At 48.0% G+C, this 21,431-nt stretch overlaps 2 protein-coding genes across 3 annotated transcripts in view; one reads left to right on the forward strand and one right to left on the reverse strand.

Moving 5' to 3' along the window:
* Nucleotides 1-21,431, forward strand: part of IFT25 (intraflagellar transport 25) — a 75,470-nt gene that overhangs the window by 47,895 nt on the left and 6,144 nt on the right. The gene's annotated exons all lie outside the window — the stretch shown is intronic.
* On the reverse strand, nucleotides 95-20,327 carry DIO1 (iodothyronine deiodinase 1). The gene is made up of 4 exons (XM_005903591.3): nucleotides 19,991-20,327; nucleotides 7,717-7,860; nucleotides 3,456-3,655; nucleotides 95-1,224 (listed from the first exon to the last, which is right to left on the reverse strand). The coding sequence occupies exons 1-4, from the start codon at nucleotides 20,325-20,327 to the stop codon at nucleotides 1,156-1,158; spliced, it is 750 nt and encodes a 249-aa protein (XP_005903653.2). The 3' UTR covers nucleotides 95-1,155.

Raw genomic sequence — 21,431 nt, forward strand, 5'->3', positions numbered from 1 at the left:
GACATTCTCTGGCAAGGAGTTTATGAGAAAGGTAACACATAGAGACTGAGTGTTCTTCCCACCAAAGGAGGGCCTTCCAGCATATGGTATTTTTTGGTCATCGGATTACATTCGTCTAGAATAAAAAATAGAACAAGCTGACACGCATTAGGAAAGACAATGTAAAGATCACACTGAAGCCATCCAGAAGAGCCTGATAGTTTTTAATCATTCTATGTTAGCTTGCTGCATCTTAAAACATTTTCTTTCAAATCAAGTCACAGCCGTGTGTACTTTAGGCTGTGGCCGTCATGAACAAATATGAAAAGAGGCAGAGTTAAAACAGTACCAATGGTTATCCATTAGTCTGAGGTAATCTAATGCAAATGACCTTTTAGGAGACTTGTGAAGAAATCAGAGAAACAGGATTTCAGATATGAGTTTCTGTATAACTGAATGACAGCTCTGCAGTATTCGTTGTCTAGTTTGGTCAAGGTCATAGTGGTTTTAGGAAGCCAGTCCTCCCACCAAGCAGCTTGTTATAATTGAAAATAAAAGAAGATTCCCAGGTACGGAGAGCGAGACGTCTATGAAATATATTCAAAGGTGGTGAAGTGAGCACCTCCTCTTCTACTGTAGAACTGAAAATATATTACTGTGAAAACTCACCCATCACTGCCACCATCCTTTGTTTTAAGTGTTTGGGCAAGAAAAGGATTACCGTCTGTACTGTCTGCTCCCATTCTCTTTGAATTCCTTTGAAAACCTGGAGTTATCCCCATGCTTAGTTCTAAAAGCCAATTTAGTGTCTTAAATGATCAATTCTTTAAATGGCAAATTGGTACAGTGAATTTACTTCATTTAAAGAATGCCATATTAGAGTGGCTGAATACTCAGAAGGAAATGCAGAGTGTACCTGCTCTCATTCTTAGAATGCTGTGCAATGAACACAGTCTCCATGGTAGGAGCAGTACGAAATTGTATCTTCTTTAATACTCAGCTTACTTGTGGCTTCATTTTCTCATTGCAACAATTGTTTGCTTGGATCAGAAAAATCCAGGCTAGTGATTCAACTGGGAACACAGGTCAAGAGGTAAATGTCAGCTGGGATGGGGGTCAAACCAAGCCTTAAGGGGCCCTCAGGTTGGGCACCTAGAACTGGGCAATCCGTCCAGATTAACTGTGGAGATTTTCCAGAACAGCACGAACTTCCTCTGGATGGTAGTTCCAAGGACCAGGTTTACCCTGCAAGAGAAATGAGTCAGCATTTCCAGATTTCCAACTTGCGGGAATATGTAGGTCTGGAGCTGAGCTGAGCTGAGAGATTTGAGCTGGTGACACCTTTGTGGAAGTCGTCAGGATGGTGCAGTCAAGGGCAGATGTCCTTGAGATAGATGAGAGCACCCAGGGAAAGCATGTGGAATGGCACCAACATGTAATGGGAAGACTGGACAAAGAAGCAGGAGGAAAAGCAGAGCAGGTAAAGAATATTTCAAAAGGAGAAAGGGATGTAGACAAATAAGCTTCTCTTCCACAACTGGACCTTCAGACCAGCCACCTCTCACATCAAGTTGTGCTCACTCTGCATCAAACCACCTCTGCCTGTCTAACCCCACGGCCTCAGTTCAGCCCTCTTCACCTCCTGTTTAGGCAACTACGACCCCAGCTCCTTCAGTCCATTCTTTTTTTTTTTTTAAGTTGGAGTATGTTTGCTTTACAATGTTGTGTTTGTTTCGTCCAGTCCATTCTTCACCTAGTAGTCCATGATCTTTCTAAAGTAGAGATCTGACTTGTGCTTCTCCCTGGCTCACAACTCTTCAGTGCCTCTTTGCTCTCAGATGTAGGCTGAACTCCTTGGTCCAGAAAGAGGCTTTTATAATGGAAACGTCCCAACCCTCCACACCCTGCCCTAACATACCTCAGTGCTTCTGTCTCTCCTTCCCGTATTTGCAATGGTTTTTACTCACCATGTTCACGTGGCAGCCTCCTTATCCTAAGCAGGTGTCACCTCCTCTGAAAAGCCTGCCCTTCCTCAGGGTTCAGGAAATTTACTGTCTGAGAGCCAAATCTATCCTGATGTCTCACACCCTTTCCTTTACATATTGTGTATGCCGGTTTTGTGCTACAATAGCAAAACTGAAGCGTTTCAGTGGGGATTATTTGGCCCCCACGGAGTCACATTTTCTATCTGGCCGTTTGCAGAACAGCTTTGATAAACCCTGCCCTGGAGCCTCACAGCACCCAGGAAGCTGTAACACTCTATTTATGCCTTCTTATTCCCTGCTCCTCCAGTTGTGAGTACTTCGAAGTAAGTTGTGTCTCCTTTTAAACTTGCGCTTGTGTTTCCAGTACTTGCTCAGAGCCTAACCCCAGGTAGGGACTCAGTACCCAGCTTGCCTCAACCAGGCCACCTCAGTACTGTGTCACAGGGGACGGGAAGGGAAGAAGGACTCGAACCCTCGTGCTGTGACCCTTAGCATTCTGAGAATTTATGTGAAGGTTGTTGCTTGTTTCGCCGGCATGAATGAGGCCCGCCTGACCCATGGACAGAGAGGCACCCCAGAGCTGGGTTTCATATGCTCCCCCAGGTTCGAATCCCTTCAGCAGATGTAAAACTAATTTCTATCCCCTCAGGGGAGGCTATCGATTCCCAGGTGGCACTAGTGGTAAAGAATCTGCCTGCCAACGCAGAAACCACAGGAGACACAGTTTCGATCCCTAGGTTGGGAAGATCCGCTGGAGAAGAAAATGGCAACCCACTCCAGTATTCTTGCTTGGAAAATCCCATGGACCGAGGAGCCTGGTGGGCTACACTCCATGGGGCTGCAGAGAGTCAGACAAGACTGATGACTGAGCACCACACAACACACAACAGAGGAGGCTCACAGTGCCCCCAGGATCAGAAGCTGTGCTCCCTTCCTTCACCCTCACCAAGCTGGAAGCATTAAAGGGGTACATGGTCCCCAGAAAAGCAGACTGGGCTCAGCAGCATTTGCCACTCCAAACTATAGAGGAGGTGTTCTTCTGGCCTCTATACCCGTTTCCAGGTTCAGGCCTGTCTCAGGGATTAGCAGCTTCAGACCCTCCCACTCCCATCCCATCCCAGAGGATTTAGAATTGAAATAGGAGCCTTGAGCAACTTGGCCTTAGGCAAGTCCAGTTCCTCCTCTGAGCACTATTCCTGAAATGGAAACATTGTCTCTCAAAGCAAACCAGGGCTGGGCCAGTCTTCTGCGTTCAGAAGGCTCCCGGGAAGCTGCAACACCAGTCCAAATGCTATGGCCTTTCTTGTGCATTATTTCATCCCCTGTGAGGTGGGGGTCCATGTTTCCATTTTAGAAAAGAAGAAACTGAAGCTCCAAGAGGGGAAAGGACTTGCCTGTGGTCACGTGGCTGGTAAATGACCAGGCAACGATTTGAAACGTGGTCCTCTCTATGCCCTTACCCTGCCCTCCCTGGGTCCCACAAGTCCCCACCTTGTACAGGACCCTGCCCTCCTGGAGCACATAGAGCCGCTCTGGCAGTGCTGCGTAGCACGAGCTGCTCTGGTTCGTCATTGTGTCTACCACCACGGGGCACGGGGGGCTCCTGTCCAGCAGCAGGTGGGCTGCCCGCAGGCGGTCCTGGAGATTCCGGTGATTCTTGATGTCCACATTGTTCTTAAAAGCCCAGCCATCTGTAATAGAAAGACCTGGGGGTCAGATACTGTCCCCACTTTTAACTGAGGGTCCCAGATGGAGGACTTCTCAACTTTGGCACTGCTTACAGTTTGGGCTAGATAATTCTTGTTGTGGGGGCTGTTTTGTGTGTTGTAAGTTGTTAAGCAGCATCTTTAGCCACTACACACTAGATGTCAGTGGTGTCACCTTGCCTTCAGCTTGTGACAACCGAAAATGTCTCAGACATTGCCAAATGCCCTCTGCAGGACAAAAATTACCCTTGGTTGAGAACCACTGCTGTCACACCATCTCCTCCAGGAAGCCTTCCTTGATACACTCAGCTGTGTGATATTGGGCAGGCTCTTTAAATCTTTTTAAATTCTCAGTTTTCCCATCTGCTAAATGAATTAAAAGAACCCACATTTCAGTTAGCTGTAAGGCTTACCTGAGATAATTCTGTAGAATTCCCAGTATTCTACCTGGTTCATTGTAGCTGCTTAAAAACTATTGACTTACCTTGCCTGACTGCCCCAAAATAGCAGACAAGTAGAGAAGAAGCCAGTTTTCATTCTTTTTTTTTTTCAGTTTTCATTCTCTACTACAGGTATTCTACTATTTTTCTCTGGAGATGCCCCACCCCCACCCCGAGCCAACTCTATTTAAGCTTGCTTCACTTTAAATCAGTGGCCCCCAGCATTTTTGGCTCTAGGGACAGGTTTTGGGAAGACAGTTTTTCCATGGACTGGGTGGTGGGTGGGGGGATGATTTGGGGATGATTCAAGTGCGTAACATTAATTGTGCACTTCATTTCTATTATTATTATATCAGCTGCAACTCAGATCATCAGGCATTAGATCCTAGAAGTTGGGGACCCCTGCTTTAAAGGGAAGGGGATTTTCAATTGGCTTCATTGGCCGAGATGCCCATCTGCCAACCTAAAGGAGCTGGTCCTCATTAGTGAATGGGCCCACAGGTTGAAAAAATGTCCATAAACTGGTACTGGCCTTGCCCTTCTACTTTCCCCATATCTGGGGAGATTGGAACCCAGATAATGGGGTGTGGGTTCTTTCAGAAGCCATGGGGCCTGCATTTATAATAGCTGCCTCCCAGGGTAACGTAAGCAGCAGAACTGGCTCCTCCTTCTTGTGCTTCAAAGTCCTCTCAAAGTACTCCTCCCCTAGGAAAACCCAGGATCAGAAGAAATTCACATCCAGTTACAACAGCCTGGACTCAGTTTAAAGTATTTATTAACTGCCCCAAGACAGCTAAACCTTGTGGATGACAGTAACACCAACTTATACGTGTGTCATGTCTAGGTGGGCAGTCTTTTCCATCCATTAGCTCCCCGGCGCTTCACAGGATGTCCTTCTCATCCCCACCCTGCAGCTGGGAATGTGGAGGCCCAGCAAGCAGCAGTGACCTGCCTCCCCACCTTTAACTGTGAGTTCTTTAGAGACAGGCGCTGCATGTACCTTTCATCTCCATGTATCCCTTGGCCCAGCACAGGGCTGGACACCTAGTAGGTATTCAGTAAATTCTGTTAAGTGGGTTATTCTGGGAGACATGTGTTTGCATGCTCAGTCATATCTGACTCTTTTCGAACCTATGGACCATAGGCTGCCAGGCTCCTCTGTCCATGGGATTCTCCAGGGAAGAATAATGGAGTAGGTTGCCATGCCCTCCTCCAGGGGATCTTCCCAACCCAGGGATTGAACCCGTGTCTCTTATGTCTCCTGCATTGGCAGGCGGGTTCTTAACCACTAGTGCCATGTGGGAAGACTTGTTCTGGGAGATAGGTGCTATTATTCTATTTTAGTGGCACAGAAGTGGGCATGGAAGGTAAGCTGTCCAAGTCACGTGGCCAGCGCGTGATGCAGCTAGGGCGATCTTCCTACCTCAACACATGCCTCCCTGTAATTTACCTGGACAGACACGTGGTATGTGGGGGAAAAGGAAGTCAACTGATTGGCTTAGACCTCCTAGGATTGGTGGACACTGGCTCTGTGCATTTTAGTTCTTGGATTCAGGCCTTACCTACTTCTGACTGATGGAGTGAGTACCCTGGGGAAGGAGTTGGGGAGGAAGAAGAAATGCTTGAACTAGGAGTGGCACAGCACAGAGGGTACACAGCACAGCCACCATTGTGGGTCAGGGCTGGAATAGGAAGCCTTTCCCTCAGTGGCTTGAGATGGACAGCCCTGGGTCCAGGAAAGGGTTAAACCTGCTCAGTCGGATTCCAGGAGAAAGCAGGGGAGGAGACAGGTATCAGGAAATTTCTGTTATGATCCAACCCCTCTTGTTGCACTTTGCAACTTGTTGTTTTAGAGATTAAAGCTGGATTCTCTACAACCTTGTGACTCCAAGTGTGGTCCCTGGACCAGCAGGCTCAACACTACCTGGGGGCATGGCTTAAAGCACCAAGTCTCAGGCCCCCCTCTGCTGCCCTGTGATCCAGAACCTGCATCTTAACAAGATTACCAGGTTACTCGAGCACACTTTAAAGACTGAGCAGCGCTGCCCCCAGAGTTAAATCCGCTTTGGCAGAGCTTCCACCATCAACTGTGCGAACATCAAGGCATCGCCTCCTCTCAGCCATGGAGACCCTGACACCTGTAGGTGCCCAAGTTCTCTTTTCTTTCATTGATGGCTGCTGCTCTCCCCAAGGGTATTTAACAAAGAAACACATTGTTCTTGACTTTGCTCTACTGTTGCCTATGCTGTTTGTTTTGAATTTTATTTTGGAAATGTTCAAATATACATAAAACTAGAGAGAACAGCTTCATCAACCTCCATGTAACTGTTACCCTATGCTAATATTTTTAATTGCCCCAAAGTCTTCAATGAAGATAGAAGCTGCCAGTTAAATGAGCACAGTGTCAGGCTGAAAGCAGTTCTCCAACCTCTGGGTGCATATAAATTAAGATGCAATGGGCCTAGGGTGGCCCTGAAACATGCATTTCAACAGGCAACCCACAGGGCTCAGACACGAGGGATCTAGGGACTACTCTGGGGAAAGGGCTGATGGAGCAGCTTTGCTGATAATTAATAACAATCTCTAAACACATGGATGAGCCAGCAAGGCTAATACTGGTCTAAACGCTCACTTACTCACCCAACTTTCACTGAGCTCTGACTATAACATGGACTCTGCCAGGTGCTGAGTGACAGATGACTGAAACAGCTTCTTGTGGGGTGATGGGGTGAATAAATAATCCTCGTTTTACTCAGCCACATGAGCCTTCTTGCCTTCTCCAACCTCTGAGTTTGAGGCTTGGGCTAAAACTCAAGTTTTAACTCTTGGGTTCAGTTCCCATAAAAATCAGGAAGACAGGGATGTGTCTGATTATCCTGTAAAGTTCAAGAAGCTTCGACCAAGCTGTAGAAGTTTCAGGGAGGGACATGTCTGCCCGTGGTAAGGCAGGACTTTCTCACAGAGCTGTTCAGCAAAGGAACAAGATTTCCCATTAAATAATAAAGATGAGCCATCACCTATTAGGAGCTGAAACAAGGATTGCAGCCTCAGGTAAAAGCTGGCCCAGAGCAGGGGTTCTCAAAGTGTGGTCCCCCAATCCACAGCTTCAGCATCACTCAGAGATGGTTAGAAATGTAAATTATTAGGCCCCACACCAGGTTTAACTCCAACTCTGGGGTGGGGTCCAGCAGTGTGTTTTCACAAGCCCTGGTGCTTCTGGTGCTCGCGATGCTTGGGAACCATGGACGGAGATGAACCAGGGAGAAGCTCCCCTGGAGCTTGGAGAGCCTTAGGATGGATCTCACACATTGCTAGAGCCACCATTTCACTCATGACCTTTCACGAGGTCTAAATTCCTTGTGATTGTGCTCAGATGAGCTCCTCCCCTTGATTCCCCGACTTACCCACTCAGAATGATATAAGCACTCCAGGTTTCTGCTCTGTGTGACTAGCGGAGAGCACAGACTATGGAGTTAGCGAGTAGGGGGTAGACCTAGCAGTGACTGAGTTAGGTCCTCAACAAACAGTGACTCTTTCCTTCTCTCTTCCTCTTCTTCTCACCCCCAACCATGAGTGAAGGGGAGAGGGAAGGACATCTTTTTTTACCTGATGCATGTGCTTCTTCGATGTAAATGATGAGAAAATCTGCTACGGAACCAAAATCTTCAATAAGTCTCTTGAATTGGTCAAATTTGAAAATAAATGAAGGTCAGGTGCAACTTCCAAAATTCAGCACCAAGGGTCTGTTGCCTAAAACAAATGGAACCATCATCAACCAGTAACTGACACATAGCATTTCTTTTGCGAGCACCGTCTTCACTCCTGCTTTCATTGTTACCTTTATTTCCTCTCTAAGATGGAGACGGGGCACAGTGCAGGGGCGAGGGGAGGGCAGAAGCTTAGAACACATGATTTAGCAGAGGCTAGAGTGAGTTGACTCCTCTGCAGAATGAAGGGATTCTATCAGGCAGTCTCAGTGGATCACCTGCACTCACTGGGAAGTAAATAATGACACAAAGAGTCCCTTTCATGCAGCGATACGGCAGGAACCCATCTGTTCTCTCATTGATGTGATTAGTGTACTACAAGGTGGGTGATTTTTTACCCTCTGGCTTATAGGCTTATTCCATGTCACACAGCAGGTCAATGGTGGCGTTAAACCCAACATTCTGGCTTCTGGATTCTCAATCTGGGGCTCTTTCTATTCAAAGCACCTCAGTTCCCTCACTCACAAATGGACATAATAACAATACTTACCTGATAGGATTATTCTAAGGATTAGGCAAGTTAAAGCAGATAAGGGCTTAGAATGGTGCCTACCCATAGTAGGTACCCAATAAGTGTAATACTGCTCAAACTACCACACAATTGTACTCATCTCACCCGCTAGTAAAATAATGCTCAAAATTCTCCAAGCCAGGCTTCAGCAATACGTGAACCATGAACTTCCAGATGTTCAAGCTGGTTTTAGAAAAGGCAGAGGAACCAGAGATCAAATTGCCAACATCTGCTGGATCATCGAAAAAGCAAGAGAGTTCCAGAAAAACATCTATTTCTGCTTTATTGACTATGCCAAAGCCTTTGACTATGTGGATCACAATAAACTGTGGAAAATTCTGAAAGAGATGGGAATACCAGACCACCTGACCTGCCTCTTGAGAAATTTGTATGCAGGTCAGGAAGCAACAGTTAGAAGTGGACATGGAACAACAGACTGGTTCCAAATAGGAAAAGGAGTATGTCAAGGCTATATATTGTCACCCTGCTTGTTTAACTTACATGCAGAGTACATCATGAGGAATGCTGGGCTGGAGGAAGCACAAGCTGGAATCAAGATTGCCGGGAGAAATATCAATAACCTCAGATATGCAGGTGACACCACCCTTATGGCAGAAAGTGAAGAGGAACTAAAAAGCCTCTTGATGAAAGTGAAAGAGGAGAGTGAAAAAGTTGGCTTAAAGCTCAACATTCAGAAAACGAAGATCATGGCATCCGGTCCCATCACTTCATGGCAAATAGATGGGGAAACAGTGGAAACAGTGTCAGACTATTTTTTTGGGCTCCAAAATCACTTCAGATGGTGATTGCAGCCATGAAACTAAAAGACGCTTACTTCTTGGAAGGAAAGTTATGACCAACCTAGATAGCGTATTCAAAAGCAGAGACATTACTTTGCCAACAAAGGTCCGTCTAGTCCAGGCTATGGCTTTTCCAGTGGTCATGTATGGATGTGAGAGTCGGACTGTGAAGAAAGCTGAGCACCGAAGAATTGATGCTTTTGAGCTGTGGTGTTGGAGAAGACTCTTGAGAGTCCCTTGGACTGCAAGGAGATCCAACCAGTCCATTCTAAAGGAGATCAACCCTGAATATTCATTGAAAGGACTGATGCTGAAGCTGAAACTCCAATACTTTGGCCACCTGATGTGAAGAGCTGATTCATTTGAAAAGATCCTGATGCTGGGAAAGATTGAGGGCAGGAGGAGAAGGGGACAACAGAGGATGAGATGGTTGGATGGCATCACTGACTCGATAGACATGGGTTTGGGTGGTCTCTGGGAGTTGGTGCTAGACAGGGAGGCCTGGCGTGCTGCGGTTCATGGGGTCGCAAAGAATCAGACATGACTGAGTGACTGAACTGAACTGAACTGAATAAGTGTAAGCTCTCATCTCTTCTCTGAGCTGTGAAGTGGGAACAGTGGAGAAGGCTCCAGAAAGAGTGAAATGTGGGGCTTGGTCACATAATTGGCTGGGCCAGGGCAAAATGAAAATTCAAGGCCTTTCATTCAAAAAGTAGGGGCAAGTGCCAATAAATACATTAAAATAGTTTTCTGGTTCAGTATCTCTCTAGCCCTGGCATGCTGCTTTTTAGTTGCTATTTAATATCAGGTTCCCCCGGGCACAGAGATATTCATAGGGTGAATGTAGACTCTCACAGTCACCCAGGAGGCCCCGGACTCTGCATACATGTATGTATATTTGTGGCTGCTGGCAACCAGCTTTCCTTTCCCTCCAGCCACCAGACCAGTGTACCATGCCCTGGCCAGGAGCATAGAAACTGAGCCAGACGTGTCATCTTCACACCTGCCATCTCCCACACCCACAGGGTATAGCAACTTCCATGCAGGGACATGCTCGGTACCTCGAGGAAAGGAGTGGGGGCAAAAGCCTTCTCCCATTAAGTCACCCGAGTCACTTGCCAAATGGATTCGTGGCACTGTCAGCTCAGGCTGGGGATGCCCACCTCCATGCCCTCCTGTGAGACGCTGCAGGATGCCCACACCTGACCCTAACCTTTCCTATTCCTGGGTCCAGACCCTCTCTGGACCTGAAGGTGGCAGCAGCCACTGGGTGGGAGCAAGGAGGTTGGACGGGCTGGGGCCCTGGCAGTGGAGGGGTGGTCCTGGGAGAACTGTTAGGGGTGGGGGAGAGGGAGGTGGGAGGCTGTAGGAAACAGGAACCTGTGTGAGCCAAGGCTCCAAGTCCCTGAGGCATGTCCAATTGTCCAAAAAGTCTTCTCTTGCAAAATACAAATTAAGGATAAAACTATCAAGAATTTCAAGACAGTTCCAGCAGAGCGCTCAGTTCAGTCGCTCAGTCATGTTCGACTCTTTGTGACCCCAGGAATCGCAGAACACCAGGCCTCCCTGTCCATTACCAACTGTCGGAGTCCACCCAAACCCATGTCCATTGAGTTGGTGATGCCATCCAACCAGCTCATCCTCTGTCGTCCCCTTCTTCTCCTGCCCTCAATCTTTCCCAGCATCAGGGTCTTTTCAGATGAGTTAGCTGTTTGCATCAGGTGGCCAAAGTATTGGAGTTTCAGCTTCAGCATCAGTCCTTCCAAAGAGTGCTCAGCCCCTTCTGAATAAGCACCCTTCGTGATTCACTGGTCCCATACCCAGGAAGACAGCCCTGGGTGAGAGCCTTCTGTAACTCCTCCAGTAGGTCCTGCACTGTGACATGGCCAGTTTAAGTGTCTGCATCCCACAGGCTATTCACTGTCCCTGAGGGCAGGGCCTGTTCCTCATTCTTCCTCACATCCCCAACACTGAGTATACCTTCATCGAAATACAAGCATTCACAGTGCTAATAAGGTGCACAGTTCTCTACCACACACGGGATTCAGCACAGAGCAGAAGCAGCAGGTCTCTGCCTGTGTGCAATTAGAATGTGAAAATGTTAGTTGCTCAGAAGCGTCAGACTCTTTGCGACGCCGTGGACTGTAGCCCACAAAGCTGCTCTGACCATGGAATTCTCCAGGCAAGAATACTGGAGTGGGCTGCCATTTCCTTCTCCAGGGGATCTTCTCGACCCAGGGATCGAACCTGGGTCTCCCGCATTGCAGCCAGATTCTTTACCATCTGAGCCACCAGGGAAGCCCCGGTGCAACTGAAGATCTGTTTAATGGGGAGACAGGCAGGAAACAAGAAAATCATAAAGGGAGTCATTTCAAGTTGTGATAAGTATCAGAAAAGAGACTATAAAGGAGTGACATGACATTGTGGGTCAGGGGAGGCCTCTAAGGAGATGCCGTTTACCCTGAGAAATAGGAAAGAGCCAACCATGGGCAAAGGGAGGAGGGTCATTCCAGGCAAAGGGGCGCCACATCCAAAGGCCCAAGAGGGACAGAGCTTGGTGTATTGAGAGACCTGCAAGGCCACTGTGACTGGAACCAGGCCAAGGGCAATGAGAGAGGTGACTGGAGAGGTAGGTAGGGCAAAAGCAGGCAGGCTCTCCTGTGCCATGGCATTGAATGTGGATTTTCTTCCAGGTCCAGGGGGACATCATAGAGATAAAGCAAGGATGGTGGACATTTGCTGCAATTTTGGCTGCCCAGCCTGTAGCCCTCCTTCCTGCTTGGAATTCCCTATTTTTTGTACTATTGATAGGGGATTGTGCCCAGCCTTGCTCTGTGGAAGAGAGACGGGCCAGGTCCATTCTCCTTCCCAGCAGCCAGGGCACAGGCTGGGCTGGTTGGACCCTCCCATGTAGTTCTTTGATTCTGGAGTGATTGAGATGGTAGAACCCATCCACGCCCCAGTGGTAGAGCCCCAAGGGGATGGTGAAGTCCCTACAGTGGAGAGGGATTTCCCATGGCAACCACAGTGTCAGCAGCTTCCAGGCCCAACTGCTGAAACTAAATATTGTTCAGGCCCAGTGCTCCTGCTGTGGTTGATTCTGGGGAGCCTGTAACAATTTTTCTAACACACTTGGCATTTATACATGTGGAAATGGATGTGACTAAGAAAACCCGAGTGAGTTTCTGTTGCTTACAAGCCAAAACTCTGATTGCTACTGTAGGCTATGAGATGAAAAATGATCATTTGACCCTTTAAAATGGGCCTGGCTGCTCAGTGGAGAAAGGATTGAGAGTGAAAACAGAAGAGGGGCAGAAGCAGTTAGAGGTAGTTGGGGAAATCCACAATGGAGTTAATGGGAGTCTAGGCTAGTGTGCAGTACTCTTGCCTGGAAAATCCCATGGACGGAGGAGCCTGGTGCACTGCAGTCCATGGGGTCGCTAGGAGTCTGACTCGACTAAGCGACTTCACTTTCACTTTTCACTTTCATGCATTGGAGAAGGAAATGGCAACCCACTCCAGTGTTCTTGCCTGGATAATCCCAGGGACGGGGGAGCCTGGTGGGCTGCCGTCTATGGGGTCGCACAGAGTCGGACACGACTTGATGAGACTTAGCAGCAGCAGCAGGCTAGTGTGTGTGTACAGGGGGAAGGGTCAAAGGTAGAACTGATGGGACTTGTTGATGGATGGGGAGTGGAGGACATTTTAACTTGCTTGTGGTTTCTTTAGTTAGTTATTTCTTTAACTTGTTCCACAAAGGATTTAAAGGAGCTTACACATATAATAAAATATGAAATAAAAGAATTTGAAAGCCATGGCCCTCCAGGAGGCTCAGATCTCATGCATTCGTTGTACTGCTGCTGCTGTGCTAAGTCGTGGCTGACTCTTCACGACCCCATGGTCCGGCAGGCTCCTCTGTCCATGTGATTTCCCAGGCAAGAATACTGCAGTGGGTTGCTATTTCCTTCTCCAGGGAATCTTCCTGACCCAGGAACCGAACTAGAATCTCCTGCATTGGCAGATGAATTCTTTACCACTGAGCCACCTGGGGAGCCCACGCATTCATTATAACTGAGCTAATATTGACTCTGAGTTTCCAGATGGCCAAGGAAAAGGAGAAACATGATTGCTTATATATTCCTCATTTTTCAATACTTGAGGAGAAAGCAAGCCTGTTCCACTGGAGATACAAAGTTCTTGTCATGCTTGCCTCGAAGATGATCTCACAGGAGGCCCTAGGAGGCACTGGGAGGGCCTCAGCTGGTTGCCTCCTCACCGCATGTGACAGGTTTGCTCAGGTCACAGCAGGGGAGGCTCAGAGGCCAGTCATAACTCAGTGGCTAGCTACTGGCCTCCAATGACCCCAGGGAGTCACCCTTCAGATAAGAACTGAGGAGATTTAAGGTCAGGACCAGAGCCAACTATGGGCTGTCTGGAAATTTGTTTTTAATGGGATAAAAAATTTCAACATCCACTGATTAGGACGTGAAGAAACACAGTCATTTGTTTAATTATTTATAGTGTGGCTGGGTGCAGTGATCAGTATTGAGGGCAAAGTTTCAGCTTAGTTCCCTGCTTTTCTGGTAGCAGACAGAAAATGGATGGAGGCGAGGGGGTGGCCGGACTGGGGACTGGCCCCCTGCCCATGTCCACAGGCCACACTGCAGAGGACACCAGTTCAGGAACATCAAGCAAGGACTGACTGTCAAGTCCAGCTTGTTTGTGTAAGTGGGGAAACGGCTCTCTGGTAGCACTAGACTCAAACCCATCATTGGTTAACTTACTGGTCAGCCCCCAAACCAGTAAATTAATCCCCACACCAGGCTCTCTTAGCAGAGAAAACCAGCCTGTTTATAGTCACTAGATGACCCTTTACAAGTATATTTGGAGAGATTTTAGAAGATTTTAAATGGGGGATGAAATAAATCTAGTTTCAGAGCAATGGCCAGGTTCCAAGACAAGCGGTCATCCAGATTTGCCTTCCACCCCAACACGCAGTCAGTGCTGCGTGGCCTGTGTGTGTCTCGCGTGTGCAGGTGCAGGTACCTGCAGAGGATAAGAGGCGGCTGAGTTTCTCTGAGCTTCTGTTTTTTTATCCAACATTAGAAAGCACACCAGCTGAGAGTCAGAAGTCTCAAGTTCTTGTTCGGACTCTACAAGAACTCTCTGTGTGACTCTGAGCAAGTCCTTTACCTCTCTGGGCCTTTGCATGTGAAAAAATGAAAGGGTTGCTTTATATGATCTGTAAAGAGTCTTCCCCGGAGAAGGCACTGGTGACCCACTCCAGTACTCTTGCCTGGAAAATCCCATGGATGGAGGAGCCTGGTGGGCTGCAGTCCATGGGGTCACTAGGAGTCGGACACGACTGAGCAGCTTCATTTTCACTTTTCACTTTCACGCATGGGAGAAGGAAATGGCAACCCACTCCAGTGTTCTTGCCTGGAGAGTCCCAGTGACAGCAGAGCCTGGTGGGCTGCCGTCTATGGGGTCGCACAGAGTCGGACACGACTGAAGCGACTTAGCAGCAGCAGCAGCAAAGAGTCTTCCCAAATCCTAAAGAAAGGCAATGCCAAAGAATGCTCAAACTACCACACAACTGCACTCATCTCACACGCTAGTAAAATAATGCTCAAAATTCTCCAAGCCAGGCTTCAGCAATACGTGAACCATGAACTTCCAGATGTTCAAACTGGTTTTAGAAAAGGCAGAGGAACCAGAGATCAAATTGCCAACATCCGCTGGATCATCAAAAAAGCAGGAGTTCCAGAAAAACATCTATTTCTGCTTTATTGACTATGCCAAAGCCTTTGACTGTGTGGATCACAATAAACTGTGGAAAATTCTGAAAGAGATGGGAATACCAGACCACCTGATCTGCCTCTTGAGAAACCTATATGCAGGTCAGAAAGCAACAGTTAGAACTGGACATGGAACAACAGACTGGTTCCAAATAGGAAAAGGAGTATGTCAAGGCTGTATATTGTCACCCTGCTTATTTAACTTCTATGGAGAGTACATCATGAGACATGCTGGGCTGGAAGAAGCACAAGCTGGAATCAAGATTTCCGGGAGAAATATCAATAACCTCAGATATGCAGATGACACCACCCTTATGGCAGAAAGCGAAGAGGAACTAAAAAGCTTCTTGATGAAAGTGAAAGAGGAGAGTGAAAAAGTTGGCTTAAAGCTCAACATTCAGAAAACTAAGATCATGGCATCTGGTCCCATCACTTCATGGGAAATAGATGGGGAAACAGTGGAAACAGTGGCTGACTTTATTTTTCTGGGCTTAAAAATCACTTCAGATGGTGACTGCAGCCATGAAATTAAAAGACGCTTACTTCTTGGAAGGAAAGGTTATGACCAACCTAGTTCAGTTCAGTTCAGTCACTCAGTCATGTCTGACTCTTTGCGACCCCATGAATCGCAGCACACCAGGCCTCCCTGTCCATCACCAACTCCCGGAGTTCACTCAGACTCACGTCCATCGAGTCAGTGATGCCATCCAGCCATCTCATCCTCTGTCGTCCCCTTCTCCTCCTGCCCCCAATCCCTCCCAGCATCAGAGTCTTTTCCAATGAGTCAACTCTTCACATGAGGTGGCCAAAGTACTGGAATTTCAGCTTTAGCATCATTCCTTCCAAAGAAATCCCAGGGCTGATATCCTTCAGACATACCTAGACAGCATATTAAAAAGCAGAGATATTACTTTGCCAGCAAAGGTCCATCTAGTCAAAGCTATGGTTTTTCCAGTGGTCATGTATGGATGTGAGAGTTGGACTGTGAAGAAAGCTGAGCGCCAAAGAATTGATGCTTTTGAACTGTGGTGTTGGAGAAGACTCTTGAGAGTCCCCCTGGACTGCAAGGAGATACAACCAGTCCATCCTAAAGGAGATCAGTCCTGGGTGTTCGTTGGAAGGACTAATGCTGAAGCTGAAATTCCAGTACTTTGGCCACCTCATGCAAAGAGCTGACTCATTGGAAAAGACCCTGATGGTGGGAGGGACTGGGGGCAGGAGGAGAAGGGGACGACAGAGGATGAGATGGCTGGATGGCATCACTGACTCGATGGACATGAGTTTGGGTGAACTCCGGGAGTTGGTGATGGACAGGGAGGCCTGGCGTGCTGCGATTCATGGGGTCGCAAAGAGTCGGACACGACTGAGCGACTGAACTGAACTGAACTGAACTGAAAAAGTCTTCCAGAACTTCCAGCCTGGGGCTCCAAAATGAGTTTGGATTTATACTTAAAGCATACAGCAGAGCTCTTTAGTGGATTGATGGGTTTCCAAAGCTCTTACAGACTATCTTTCTTATTTTTTTCCTTTTTAAAATTTTAATTTATTTGTTAATTGAAGGATAATTGTTTTACGAATTGTGTGGTTTCTGCCAAACATCAACACAGAATGTCTTTCTAATAAGCAGAACTGATCATGTTAACTCTGCTTGAAGATCCTTCTAAGAAGTCACCAACACATTCAGAGTAAGGGCTCTTTGCTAAGACACAGAGGCCTTGGAAGCTCTGATCCCTGATGACATCTCCAGCCTCCTTCTTCACTCCTTCATGCCTCTCACACCCTGCTTCTACCAAACTGACTGATGCCCCTCCATGTATCAGACCTCTGCTGGCCGTCCCCTCCACCCTGCTCTGTTCACCACTCTCCTCGTCCTCACCCATCCCGAGGCTTCAGTCCTTACGCCATCAGCTCACCGTTCTCTTCTCCAGGAAGCCCTCCCCTGACCCTCTTCCCCCCTGACCCCGCTCCTTCCTGAACTCCTTGGCTCCCTCTACCCCTCCATCATCTCCCTCCTTGAGTAATGAGGTCTTTCAGTTGTGTTGATTTCTGTATCATCAGCACCTATTACTTCAGGGGACTCTGGACCAATGTGCTGAAATTCTATTTTATAAAAGTTTTTTTTCATTGCTCAGACTCCTCTCTGCATCATCAATTTCAGGTGCAGCAGCGGGGAGCAGAGACAAATAGAACAGTATCGAAAACGTACACTGAGGACTTCCCTGGTGATTCAGTGGCTAAGACTGCACTCCCAATGCAGGGGACCTGGGTTCGATCCCTAGTCAGGAAACTAGATTGCATGTGCCTCAACTAAGCATTCACATGCTGCAACAAAGACTGGTGAAGCCAAATAAATATTTTTAAAAATAAAATGTACACTGGCCCACTGGAAAGTAAGCAGTTAACATAAGCAAGTAAATGCTGTGAATTGGCCATGAGGCACGTTGGCTTTCATGGAGCTGATCACTAGATCATCAAAAGTCAGCAAATTGGCATGGTTCTGTCACAGGAGTTGGCATGAGGTAGACTCACAGTAAACATGAGCTGATTCTCATTGCTTTTATCATCAGTGGTCACTTAGTGAATGTTTGCTGAATAAACCAAGGTCATTTCTGCACTGCAGTTTAAGATCATGAACAAAAAAACTCTTACCCTTCCCTCTGACTGAAGCACTCTTCCCTTTTCAAGCTACCAAAATCTTACTTATTTTTCAAGGCTTAACTCCAATGCCACCTCCTCCAGGAAACCTTCCAAGCCCTGCAGGTGAAGTTCATACCTTTTTAGTCTCCCCTCAGCCTCACGGAACTGTATGGACTTGTTATTACTTCTGTCTGTACCATGAAACCATAAATTCCTCAGACAAAAGAGCAAGCTCTTACCTAGCCCTGAGGAGCCCCTGGCGTCTAGCTGAGGATCTAGCTCAAGGGAGGTGCTCGTGAATGTCTGTTGAGGTACACTGGGAAAACAGGATGAAGAAGCCGGATCCTGGGTCTGACTTGGTCACTCCCTGGCTCCATCACCTTTGCTCTCAGTTTCCTCCACTTCCCTTTTAAAATGAGAGCACTGGATCAGGCCCACATCCCCCAGAGTGTGTTCTTTGGAACTAATATGACGATGATAGGCTATCCTTCTGGTGGACAATGGGAAGTTGTATGTGTGTGTTAGGAAAATTAGTCAGTGCTGTGTTAAAGTTTTTCAAGGTTTTTTTTTTTTTTTTTTTTTTTAAGCTTCAGGGCCTCTCAGAGACTCTTATGTTCATGCACATGATGAATTTCCAGGAGGAGAGGATGTACTGTGCTTAGTCGCTCAGTCGTGTCTGACTCTTTGCTACCACATGGACTGTAGCCCGCCAAGCTCCTCTGTCCATGGGGGCTCTTCAGGCAAGAGTACTGGAGTAGGTTGCCATTTCCTTCTCCAGGGGATCTTCCCAACTTAGGGATCGAACCCAGACCTCCCGTATTGCAGGCGAATTCTTTACCATCTGAGCCACCAGGGAAACCCAAGAATACTGGAGTGGGTAGCTTATCTCTTCTCCAGGGGATCTTTTGGAGCCAGGAATCAAACTGGGATCTCTTGCAGTGCATGTGGATTCTTAACCAGATGAGCTACCAGGGAAGCCCAGAGGAGAGTATAGTATGCAGATTTCCCAAACTATTTTGACCAGGGAACACTATCTAGTAAAGCATATCTATGGGATTTGGTTCCCAAAGAACACACTTTGAAAAACACTAGATTAGTCAATAACCTCAGGGACCTTCTCTCCTCTGTTTGCCGTGTTCATGCCCTGGGATTTCCACAGCCGTGTCCCAAGGTGCCCCCGCCTGGGCAGGAGGATAACACTTGTGCTTGAGCAGCCAAGTGCTGGATAGGAAGGATCAGTGCCCAGGAGAGGTCCAGGCAGAGATCTAGGAGTTCAGAAGGGAGGGAGAGTGGGAGAGCTGTAGGGATCTGAGCTGGTGTCACAGGAGAGGCTTGAGAGCAGAGAGGAATGGTGGCGATGGAGGGGAAGGGCATCAGCACAGACAGAGAAGGGAAAGCACAAAGGATGTACAAAAACCAGCAGTTCATCTGGAGGCAGTGTGCTGAGGGGAAGCCTGCAGGTGAATTTGGGAAGAAAAGCTGGAGTCAGTCCACAGAGGACATGGAGAACAAGGCTGAGCCTGGGCTTCATCCCAGATGCAGACGGGGCTGCTGAAGGTTGGTGAGCTGGGGTACCAGTCAGCCAGGGATATGTTTGTGGAAGGGTCATCTGGTGACCATCCTCAAGTTAGGTGGGAAGAGAGGACAAGATGGGGAGGAGGAAGACCTGGCAGGAAGAGCAGCTGTGAGGAAAAAAGAGAAACCTGACCAGAGAGGCCTTTAAGAACCCAAACAGATAGAGCTGGTTTGTCTGGGAGAGGGAGAGAGAGAGAGAGAGATCTGCAACACATATTTACTGGGCAACTGGCACGAGCCAGCAGCAGCCAGGGGGACCCAACAGTGGGTTAGAGCACAGCCTCCACTTGCATAGAGCTTGCAGGCTAGTGAAGAGGACAGACAATAATCAAACACCCACACATATTAATAATTACAAACCATGACAGGTGTGTAAAGAGAAGTTTAGGATATGAAGCATAGAAGAGGGGATTAAGTGAGATCAGGGGACTGGGATCAGGGGGTGCCACTGAGCAAGAGTCTGAAGGATGAGCCAGAGTGGACCAGATGGGGGCAGGGAGGTGGGGAGGGGATGGTGAAGACATCCCAGTCAGAGCAACTGTGCAATAAGAGCAGTGCTCAAGGAGCTGATGGCTAGTGTGACTGGTTTGCCATTTGATTGCCTGGGAAGGTGGTGATGTCACTTAGAAGAACAGGACCCAGGAGAAGTCCTTGTTTTCAGGAAGTGGGACGAGGACAGGAAGCCAGAAAAGGAGCAGCTGGAGCAGTGGCATTCAAGCTTCCATCCCACCTGCCCACCCCCCTCAAACATCCCCATCCAAGCACCTCTCGAGCTTGGACCAGCCGTCTGACCTTGCATGAAGTCCCAGATGCTGCACCTCTCTCCTGACAGGCGGACTACAGGACAGTTTGGGGCCAGACCCCCTTGTTCAGTCATGTCCTCCAGTCTCTGCCAACGGACCTTCAGGATAAACCAGAAATACTGGGTACTGAAGAAGGTAGGGATCCAGTTTTCATGGGAGAAGTGTGGGTTCCTGGTCATGCCAGTCTTCTCGCCCATGGCCAGGATGTTCTGCTTGACCCTCCTGGGAAACAGTGTCAGGAGCACTTTGCCTATGGCCACATGCAGGGCCACCTGAAAGAGGACCCAGAGCCTCTTCAGCCATAGCCCTGGCGAGGGCAGCCCCATCACAACACAGCCAGAGCTGGCTCTGAAGCCGGTGCACAGAGACGAAACCTCCTGGCCACACAGGGCGGAGCTGGACAAAGGTGACGGATGGCGGCAGCCAACCCAGACAGGAGGAAGGTGCCAGGACAGAAGGGGTTTGCCTTCCGGTCAATAGAATGGAAAATTTCAAGCCAAGGGCTAAAGGTCTGTTGCAATGACCATTTCAGACGTTTTGCCTTACTTAACCTTTGAGAGTCCCACTCCAGTGTTCTTGCCTGGAGAATCCCAGGGACAGGGAAGCCTGGGGGGCTGCTGTCTATGGGGTCGCACAGAGTCGGACACGACTGAAGTGACTTAGCAGCAGCAGCAACCTTTGAGAGATACCTGAATTGGAAGATTTCAGGTCCTAAATTCTCCCTCTGATAAAGTTAAAAAGCAAAAGCTTTAAACCGGCACACTTAAAGGGACTCTGTGGTTCTTTAGAAAGGCTCTGTTGCAGTAAGTTCTACTGTTAATTATTTGTTTAATAATGTAAATTGTCCTTTTACTGCTGAAGGATGTTTTATCACTCACAGCTTCTAGCTAGTGGTTGTGAATTTCTGGAGGCCTAGCCCTCCCCAGAGGATTTGGGTCTGGAAGCTCTCCAGGTCGAGACTGAGCTGGGAACATCCCCAAGGAAACCTGGGCCTGCTCCTTCCCTCAGCACTCAGGGTAGAGTAATAAATACAATGCTGCTCTCAGCTGGGGGCGGTGTCCAGCTGGGAAGGGTCAAGTGGACAGAAGAGTATCCTCCGTGTATTAAGTACAGAGAGGAAGGTTAAATGGGGCACTGGGAGCATGGAGAGGAGGCAGCTAATTCTGTTTAGAGAAGTCAAGAGGAATTCCCCAAGCAAGCGAAGTCTATGCTGAAACCAGAAATACAGAACAGCAAGCAGTAAACCAGCCCAGTGGGGTCAGTGGTCCTGGTGGAAAGAACCACGCATCCAGAGAACTTCAAACCAGAGAGTGCATGGCTCATGAGAGAGAGAAGAATCACAGAAGCTCAGAACTGTGACGTGTTTTAGAAAACGTCTGAAACCACTTTCTTTTTTAAGCAGGGAAACTGAGACCCAGGGAAGGGAAGTG

The sequence above is a fragment of the Bos mutus genome, chromosome 3, assembly GCF_027580195.1.
Source record: "Bos mutus isolate GX-2022 chromosome 3, NWIPB_WYAK_1.1, whole genome shotgun sequence".
NCBI classification, from domain to species: domain Eukaryota; kingdom Metazoa; phylum Chordata; class Mammalia; order Artiodactyla; family Bovidae; genus Bos; species Bos mutus.